Source organism: Quercus robur, chromosome 5 (assembly GCF_932294415.1).
Source record: "Quercus robur chromosome 5, dhQueRobu3.1, whole genome shotgun sequence".
Lineage (NCBI taxonomy): Eukaryota > Viridiplantae > Streptophyta > Magnoliopsida > Fagales > Fagaceae > Quercus > Quercus robur.
In genome coordinates, this window is record NC_065538.1 from 31,431,948 (window position 1) to 31,442,343 (window position 10,396).

The following is a 10,396-nucleotide window of genomic DNA, read 5'->3' on the forward strand; positions in this document are numbered from 1 at the left end:
TTGACATCCCAGGTTTAGGATTCTTGGTCTTGAGCTATGAAAAGTTAAAGGCTTTCTTAAGAGTTAAAATTGGGCTAAACCTACTTGTAGGAACAAGATGTGATGACATATTCTAAGTCAGAAAGAAAAATTACCAGAATTTTGTTAAGAGATCATCGCTTGAATATGCACAGTATGACAGTCGTCGTGTGACAAAAGTTCAGAGATCCTATTGTTGACAACACCAAACAACTCAAGGGATCAGAATTTAATTTCTATATGGCAATTATAATTGACTGTTTCACATAGTTCTCATATGCACCATTAGACAACCAAGTTACCAACACAACGTTCAAGCACCATCTGTCTAGTGTCAGAGAGTGAGACTCAAAATGGATAAAACCTCCTGTTAGTATCAAAGTAAGCAGGCTTTAAAACCCTTCTCTAATTCCTGTGCATCCAAATTCTTGCCTATGAACACAATCTTGTTTGTCCTTGGTTCGTCCTCGCCCCACAACCGATCAGGTGAACCTTGGAATATGTCATGGACTCCCTACCACACAAGAATACCACAATTAAGCAGTAAAGGCAGAGATAAAAATGCTCAGAAATGCAACAAAAATTGTGCAAAACCAACTCAAAAATAATAACAGATAAACCCGGCTCTCATTGAACTCAATATGCAAGAATACATCAAATAAGGAATCAATCAGGGGGAAAAGTCCAATATGGGGAGGGAGAGAGAGAGAGAGAGAGAGAGAGAGACAGCAGACATAAATGTGAAAGATCTCATTTCACTTCCCAAAAGAAATTTGTTATCAGGCATTATTGATCTTTCTAATAAACATATAATAAAGATTAAAGAGTAATGTCCTTCAAGTTTCGACTTTCAACCAGACACATAAACTCATACGGGCGAGGCTCCCCTCCCATTTAAAACTCTCCCATTCTCTCCCATTTTAATATAGATGAAGGACACGTGGCAGATAAACAATCTAAAGGCTAAAAATATGCGATGTCATTCTCTCAATTTTTTTTGTCTCTTTTTCCCTTCTTTTCCTCTTTCTCCCGTCAGCACTCTCCACACCAAAGAAACTGTGGCAGTTGGGACTGATGTGGCGGTGAGTGTTGTGGCTAGAGCGTTGACGCCGTCAAGGCTAACTAGGTCCAGCAGTGGCACACGAAACGGAGGTCCTCCGATGAGCTTGCGGTGGAGCGAAACTAGATAAGTTGGGCCATTTGGTTCAACGGCAGAGGCTGGGTTTTTTAAATGTGGGTTTGGTTTCTCTAGATTTGTGAATATGGGTAGAATGAATATGCGTTGTGGGTGGCTGATGGGTTGATGGTGCTTTTTATTTTTATAGATGGTGGTTTTGGAGAATTGGATCAGATTTTATGTGAGTTTCAGGCATAGGAATTCACAGATAAATCCCACCATCAATAAAAGTTCATGTTTTTCAATCGACGGAAAGGCAAGTCCTGCACCTTTGCCTTCGTTTCCGATGGCTCTGTCCTATTTGCTGCAAAGTCGTTGTAAGACCCATCATCTCCAATGGCTCCATCCTGTTTGCTCAAAGTCGTTGCATCAGTGGTGGCCCCGGTGGGTTTGTAAGGAGATTGCTGAAAGGTGCGGTCAATTAAGAATAAAAAAATTTTTGTAACGTGTTTTATTTTCTACCATTAGATTTGTTACTTGCCACGTGTCCCCCATCTGTATTAAAATGGGAGGAAACATGAGAGTTTTAAACAGAAGGGGAGCCTCTCCCAACTCATACCTTCAAAATTGACAAGAGACGTGGTCATTGATTGAATAAGATGCTGAATATTTGTGCAACCAACAGAAAGGAAGATAGGTCCTCTCTTAGTACCTATTAGCTGAGTATAATTTGGTAACTCTACTTGGATGTCCTAAGACCCACCATTCTATGAGTGAAAGGAGAAATATCAACTCAAGAAATCCTGAGAGCTTCTTTGAAAAATGAAATACGTTGAGTGAGTTTTAGCCCCAATAGAAGAGAAAGGGAACGATTCAAACTAGTGACATCCATTTCATTAGACATTGTCCCCAATCAATTATGGTACCCCAAGGAATTATCTTTAAAGATGTAAATAAAAAATTTGATAATAGATATATAGCAATCAAAATTACATATAATTAAGAAAAATATATACAAAGGCCAGTGGCATTTCAGAAACTCTCACCTGAAAAACAAATCTTTCATTCATGCCTTGAACAGATAGGAGACCTTTCATCCGATAGATGTCCTCACTACGTTCCAACAACAATGTGCCAAGCCACATGTTTGCCTGAAATAAAATGATCGGTCATCAGTTCAAATTGTCAGTTTTTTACCTTTTCCAGGCCATTAAACTATCTGAAATTAAGAGCATATGATTGAGCAAAAAGGTATAAATGCTCATCAATCATAAAGATAACTGTCACAAAAGTGCAAAACATATGTACAGAACCAACCTTCTCAAGATCTAAATTCCCTTCACAAACTATGCTGACAGAAGAAACACCAGGATCGTGGCTGTGATCATGAGAATTGTGACCATCATGATGTTCTGCAGATAAGGAGGGACAAACATTGTTATTGGTTTCTAGGATTACTGCATTGGGATTTTATCATAATACTATATGTAGAAGAGCAACAGCATTTTGTAAATTCCGGTCTTTACTGGATGGCCAGGGCCATAAAACAAATACTCAGACAAATCTGCTCTGGCAACTAACAAGCATATATCCAATACAAAGTGACAAATAATGAGATAAAGTGTGTGTGTGCGTTCGTGACAGAGAGAGATGTCGACAATCCATGCAGTGTAAGAAATCTAGAACAATGGAAGAATCTAAACGCAACTTCTTTTTTATAAGATATTTCATAAAAAAGTAGCCCTTAAAAAAGGGGGTTCTTAAGGAATTACAAACGAACATTCATATGATCCAAAACATCAACAATGGAACTACATGACAACCCCCGATCAAAGGAAAATATTTAAAAAAAAAAAAAAAAAAAAAAAAAAAAAAGATCTCAGAAAACTCTTCTTAACTTCCTCCAAAAATAGTTCCTCGTTTCTCAAAGTTCCGACGATTCCTCTCTCTACATATCATCCACATAAGACAATGCAACGTAGCTTGCCCCACCACCTTGTTTTTGTGATGGCCAAACACTCCTCTCCATACAATCAACAAATCCATCACCTGCCTTGGCATCACCCATAAAACCCTGAAAGCTTTGAGTACAAAAGGCCAAAGCTCATGGTTTTGCAGCTACACTTACTCATTATACATCTATTAACCACCATCTTCCATTTGATAGGATTATCCACGGTCAATATAGAACTTAAGGTTGCTGTCCACACAATGAAAGTCACTATACTTGGGACCTTACTACCCCCATACACCTTTCCAAGGTATCCTAGCTGCAGTCGCATGTCTCAAACATGCGTAGCAGAATCAAACACTAACTTTCCTTCCATCTGGAGTCCAAAATAAACAATCCTCATTTCCTGCTACTACCTAGCTCAAGTAAATTAATTCCATGGAAGAAATTAAACATAACTCATACCGTTATTGTTCAAGTGAGTTTCAAGGAAAAACCCCATTGCAATATAATTTCTTCTAGTCTGTGGCCTACACTTTATATAACCCTTTGATGGAAAATACAAGTTCTTCTGCCTACATTTTATAAAACACTTTGATGGAGAATACAAGTTATTTAAAGGCTAGACTAGGGACCCCTTCAACTTAACATTTGTTCTCTTTAAGACTCCTTTCATCAAGAATTCAATTGAAAGCTACTTCAAAATTTTTATTCACCAATTAAGAGTTACTTTAAAGTGTTCATTCACAAATTAATGCCCATTCACAAGATAACATCTATTCACCCAATAACATTTTTAAGTGACTTTCACAAATACTCCTAAAAGATAGTCTTCATCAATCACTCTTGTTATTAAAAAATAAATAAATCTAAATATGTAATAATTAATTAATTAGGATAAATTGTATGTGGGCCACATTAAGTCTCCTAATGAAGATAACCGTCCATTTTCACACTTGACCCACATGGCATTTAAATAACTTGATGAGTGATAATCACTGTAATATGGCCATAATATTATTACCTATTAAATTGGGCCTAGTTTGTGTTTAATTCGGATTATAACCCGACCCGATAAAAGTGCTACGGTTTTAATAGGAGATATTCTGAGGCTTGGTCCATTGTGGATCCTCTGTGTAGGATATATATACCATCGTTTCAGATTAGGGTTTGTGTTTTGTTTTGAGAGAGAAACATTGTACTGCCTCATCTTTTATTTTTCCCTAGAAATAGTAAATCTCAGCAACTCTGTGTACGTAAACAAATTACCGAACCACGTAATTTCTTGTGTCATGTAATTGTCTTGGTGTGTTATTTTTCTATCTGTTTTTCGCCTCTCACAAATCTAGGAATTCTTGTAAATTCCCAACACCTGTACCATCAAGTAGTGAAATGCTCCAACTCAAATAAAAAATCAAATACTCCGACCAGGTGTCCCATACTTCAGCCATACCCAGATCCATAATCCAATATGATAGCCTCATACTCAAGTTTTCGACCATACCCAGATCCATATTTCTAATTGAATGTCTTGCACTTGAATTTTGGCATACACATATCTGTATTCTGATATGGGCTCCTCAAACTCTAGCTTTTGGCAATACTCAGATCCTTATTCCAATCCATGCCCCTCAGATTCCAGTCTCCGTACATACCCTACCCATATTCCAACTCAGTCTATTCAAACTCAATCTTTCATTCATATGCTAATCCACATTATGATTCGACTGCTCATACTCACTCTTCCTACAATACCTGAATCCATATTCGGACCCGAGTCTCACCAAGCCATAATAAGGCCTGCTAACCCCAAAAGGAACCCCGTATCCACCACCAAAAACAGCTCCAAATTTTCCGAATCCAGGCTGTCCAGTAGGAGCAAAACGGGTACGGGTACGGGTACGGGTACGGGTACGGGTACGGGTACGGGTACGGGGTTAGAGTCGGGGCTTCAAGGGCATTATCATATTAGAATGTGAGCATTTCAGAACAAGATGGCATGGGTAATATCTTGGCCATATTACAGCGAATATCACTCATCAAGTTATTTAAAAGTCATGTGGCCAAGTGGGAGAATGTAAGATTACCTCCATTAGGAGACTTAATGTTTCTCCCATATAATTTATGTAATTAATTAATTATAATATTTAGATTTATTTTATTGAATAGTAATAGTAATAGTAATTTATAAAGACCCATCTTTCAAGATTCTATTTGTGAAAGCCACCTAGAATGTCATTTGGTGAATAACACTTTGAAGTAACTTTCAATTAAACTCCTTGATGGAAGGAATGGTAAAGAGAACAAAACTCAAGTTGAAGGGATCTCTAGTCTAGCCTTAAGTAGCCTGTGTTCTGGATCGAAGGGTTATATAAGGTGTAAGTCATAGACTAAAAGAACTCCTTCACATATTCATTATTTTGTAGTGGGTTCTTTCTCTAAAAATCACTTGAACAATAATAGCGTGAAGTATACATAATTTCTTTTGTTGTTCTAGATTTCATTGGAATCGATAAGATATGTTCAGTTGCTAAGAATTTCAAATCTTAAGAGAACTGATTCTTTAGAGTTTAAACTCACAAGAACTAGAATATTTAAAAGCATTGACATATTATTATTCCAAATATGCTTAGAATAAATATCATATTTTAGACTACAGTATATTTAAAAATATAAAGTTTGATTGCTAAGAATGGTCTTATACATACTAATCTCATAGCTATATAATTAATTTTTTTACCATTATGGAGGACTTTGCAAATGAAGAAAATACCCTTGAACTTTATTTTTGAAATAATGAACATATTTTTTGGATGAAATATAAACAATTTTTTTTTTCGAAATTAACTCTATATAATTATTTTATCAATGAAGTTTCAATTTAAATATCACATTAGTAATTCTCACAAAGACAACATATGCTAGAACTCTAGTGATCACCAAATAAAACCCAATAAGACTTGTGCTTGAGAATCTCCCAGGTAATATATATCATGATTCACCAAGGATTGCAATTTATTGTATCTGCAAAAAACTCTAGTGAATTCACTAAGCTTATGTATTTTGTGGTTTGTGCCCTCCCAACTACAACCATGTAACCATGCTATAACAGAAAATTAAGGGGGGGAGAGGGAGGGTTTACTTTAAAAGAAAAAAAATTTTGAAAGCAAAGGTTACAGCAAGTATCTACTAAAAGTAGCTCAGAATATCTAATAAATTTGATGAACTACGCAGTCTTAATTTCACAAGAAGAAATTGATAAAACCACCATTAACGCACCACAAATTCTAACAACAGATATTTATTGTTGTACACAATATCAAAAGAGGATAACATTTTAGGCACAAACAAAGTCAATAAATGCTATTATGATTGAGTTACCATGTGCGTGGTCATGTTCATCATGATGATGGTGGTGGTGGTGATCATGGTTGTGGTCATGGTCATGTTCATGATCATGATCATGATCATGGTCATCTTCCTTTGCACCTTCAGCATTTACAACACTCTCAATCCTAGAAATATTCCAGCAATGTTAGCCTACAAATGCAAATGCAAGCTGAAGCAGGGGAATAACAAAGAAATATGGCAAAAATGCAAAGCATCCCAGCACATATAAAGACTAAAAACATCAGAGTAATAATAGGCCCCTTTGATAATGTCATAACAATGGATGTCACAAAGGAAATAGACAAACCAAATTGTTCCCCATTGCACCCCAATGAATGTGTATTGTGTAACCCTTCTTGTTATTGGTAAGTTACACACACAAAGTGGATCTTTTTCTTTTATTTTTTATTTTTTGATAAGTAAGAGAATAATTCAAAAAAAATAAATAAATAAATAAAATAAAAGAGGATGTGCCATTATTACAACCTCACCCTCCATCCCATTATTTCAAAATGAGGAAGTGCCATTTGAGCTAGAGCTCATTGGCTATTTTTTTACCTTTTCTGGGACGATTGTAGAGCACAAGTCAATACTTAGCCTACCATCATTGCAAGAACTTCAAAGACCTTGTCCTTTTTTTCTGAACTTTAAAAAACTTTTTCTAAGAGCTAAAGAACTAGACTCACAAGCAGTCTTAAAAGAAACAAATCAAGCATTAAGTTAAAGATGGCACCAGCAACTAATATGGGAATCTCTTTATAAGAAAACAAACGTGCAGATTGATTTATATAAAAATTAAAGATTAAGATAAAACATTCTTTTGGAGCTTCAATAGTAATTTGGACACAGTGGTGGTTGGTGAATGGCAAAAAATTGAGTGCTACCTTTTACTGAATTTTTCTCACAATGAGAACATTAATGTTTTGTGAGTGAAGCAACCAGCAAACCAAAGAGCAAATTGCATAGTACCCGCTTCAAATAAATATATTCTCTTCTTTTTGTTCCATTTTACCACTTCTATTTTGGTCAAGGAAGCATTAACGTTCCAAGGCCCAAGATCTAACATCAGAATGAGATAATTAGAGTAAATATCCAGAATTGGAATCTCAATGTCATAATTCACCAATGGAACAGATGCCTCTAGCAGGCCAGGAGCATAGCTACTTTGCAACAGTGAAATTAAAACTGGTCATCACAAATTTGAGACAACTTCATGTAGTTGCCAAATCGGAGTGCAAAGAAGCAAACTTCCAATATCAAAACCAATCTCAATTTATTGGATGGTGATACATGCATAAAATGATAATGTAATTAAAGTTATATTATAAAGAAACTAGTTTTTAGAGAAAAGAGCAGGGAACGTCCTAAATATACAGCAATGAGACTTGGATCTTCTTTTGTAAATAATAGAACTATTAAAACCCCACAACACAGAAATGGGAATCAATGATTACCTCTCCAAATCAAAGCCTCCAATCCCAAGAACATAATCCAAGTCAACTTTTCCATACTCTGTCCGCTTTAAGTTAGCCATTCGATTTATATTCTGCTCTAAGACACAAAACATCAAGATCAACATAATACTGGAGATGAATCGAATAATGAGAAAACCAAAAGAAGATAACAAGATTAGAAGGAAAAAAAAAAAAAAAAAAAAAGGAAAGAGTATTTAAGTTAAATTAAAGGAGAGGCATGATACAAACCCTTATTCGCTGCACCAAAGTAGCAATTTCTGGCTCACCAACAAGGTCAGTCTAGTGACAACAACAATAACCAATCAGTAAGTGCAAATTAATCAAATTTCTCGAGTAAAATTAAATCAATCATCCTAAAATAAATTTTGATATATACTTCTCAATTACAGTGGTTCTAATAACCCCAGCACCACAAACATGAGGAAGCGCTCCAACATAAGATATATATAAAGCCAAACTTTTCCATGTCTAAGATGTCAATCAACTTCCACTTGTGTAAATATATATAAGTAAACTAGTTAGCTCATAGATTTCTGAAGTCTGAGACCATCAGGCCACACTGAATGAGGTTGTTGCACAAGCCAGCAACAAACTAGGAAAGGGATTGAAACTCAAATCAAGAAAAGCATATGGATTGGCTAACATTGTCAAGAATCCTGAAGTCTCAATTTTAGATGACTAAGCTCTAAGTCCAGCGTGCAAAAAGAATATAGCAGTCACACATAGTGTACAAAAAGAATACAATAATCATGTGTACATGAGCAAAAAGAATATAATCATGCATACCTTATTCACAATGATACGGTCAGCATAAGCAATTTGTTCTACAGCCTCATTGACTATCCCTTTTGGCTTAACCTCATCCAGGTGAAAACCAGCATGTTTAGCATCAACCAAAGTGACAACACCATCCAACTTGACATCGTTGAAAACCTGGTCCTCTGCATAAAATGTCTGAATGATAGGTGCCGGATTCGCCAATCCTGCAGAATTCCAGACAAATTGCATAAAGTTTTACAAAGTATCGAAAATAAGTGGAAGCCAGCCATGTACATCTAGTGCACATATAAAAATAATAATCATGAACATAAGCAACAACCGTAATCCCTACCTGTAGTCTCTATTACAATATGATCAAATTTCCCTTTCTTCCTATTGACCAATTCTGCAATCATTCTCACAAGATCACCCCTAACAGTGCAGCAAAGACAGCCATTATTTAACATGACAATATCTTCGGCCCCAGTAGTTTTCGCAGCAACCAAAGAACCATCAATGTCTACTTCCCCATACTACAAAATCAAGAAAAGAACACAACAAATTACAAATTTAAAAACTAACTTCAATGATCTATTACCAACATGGGATGCACAACACACACATAAGCACAACAGGAGAAGCAAAGTTAACCTCATACCTCATTCTCAATCACCGCAATTCGCTTCCCATGCTCCGCAGTCAAAATATGGTTAAGTAAAGTTGTCTGCTCATTTCAAAATAAAACATAACAACATAAGCACTTATACAAACACCCACAACTAAAAAAACAAAGTTAAAATCTCCATCAACTCAAATCTTACTATATCATAATTCTTCGCATGTGAAAATCACTAGCAAACCCGATAAGTCACAAGCAAGATTTGCAATGGCAGTATCGGAAATCAGAATTCAAGCTCTCAAGGCTTGCAAAAATCAACCCACTAGTTCTCTTTCATTCGCAAGCAACTATACCCTCTTGAATTTTACTATAATTTACTACGCCAACATTCATTTCAAACACAATTTCATTACTTTTCAAAAAATAGAAATACAACCCACTTCCAAATTTAACTATTACTTCAGGAAATTGCATAAAGAAACAACAAAGCCTTAGTCCCAAATCGATGGGTCGGTTCTACTAGTGTTGTTCAAGTGAGACATGAAATGCACACATAAAAAAAAGTAAATATACCTTTCCAGAGCCTAGGAATCCAGTGATAATAGTGGCGGGAATGCGATTGTCGGCTGGGATTTTGGAGGAGAGATCAGAGCCTTCGCTCTGCGGCGTGGTGGTTGTTGTGGCGGTGGCCGCCGTGGTGAAGCGGCGGAGGCCCCTTTTGGGCTTGGCGGCAATAATGCTGGAATTAAACGACAACGTACTGCAGCTGAAGCGTAGAGAGTGGGACTGGGATTGAAAGGTTTTATTATTTGGAGAGAGTAAGAAAGGAAGAACAGTGGCTCGGACCTGGGAGAGTCGGGTGCGGTGGGCTGCGCCTGCGCGAGAGCTGAGGCTCAGGAAGGTGCTGGCAATGTCCGCCGTTATTGATATTGACGAAGCCATGATATGATGATGATGGTTTTTTGGGTTTTGGGGGGTTTTAGGATTTGTGCACAGAAAGAGTGAAGGGTTTATCTGCCTATCTCAAATTCTCTAGGTATTGAATGGAAATAATATCAGAATCAGAC

General features: G+C 36.5%; 1 protein-coding gene across 1 annotated transcript; it reads right to left on the reverse strand.

The window, feature by feature from the left end:
- Positions 1-237: 237 nt before the first annotated feature.
- Positions 238-10,396, reverse strand: LOC126725800 (uncharacterized). Its single transcript, XM_050430724.1, has 10 exons — positions 9,903-10,396; positions 9,369-9,434; positions 9,063-9,243; positions 8,738-8,934; positions 8,180-8,230; positions 7,931-8,022; positions 6,468-6,601; positions 2,453-2,547; positions 2,182-2,286; positions 238-532 (listed from the first exon to the last, which is right to left on the reverse strand). Exons 1-10 carry the CDS (start codon positions 10,269-10,271, stop codon positions 395-397), a joined length of 1,428 nt encoding a protein of 475 aa, XP_050286681.1. The 5' UTR covers positions 10,272-10,396; the 3' UTR covers positions 238-394.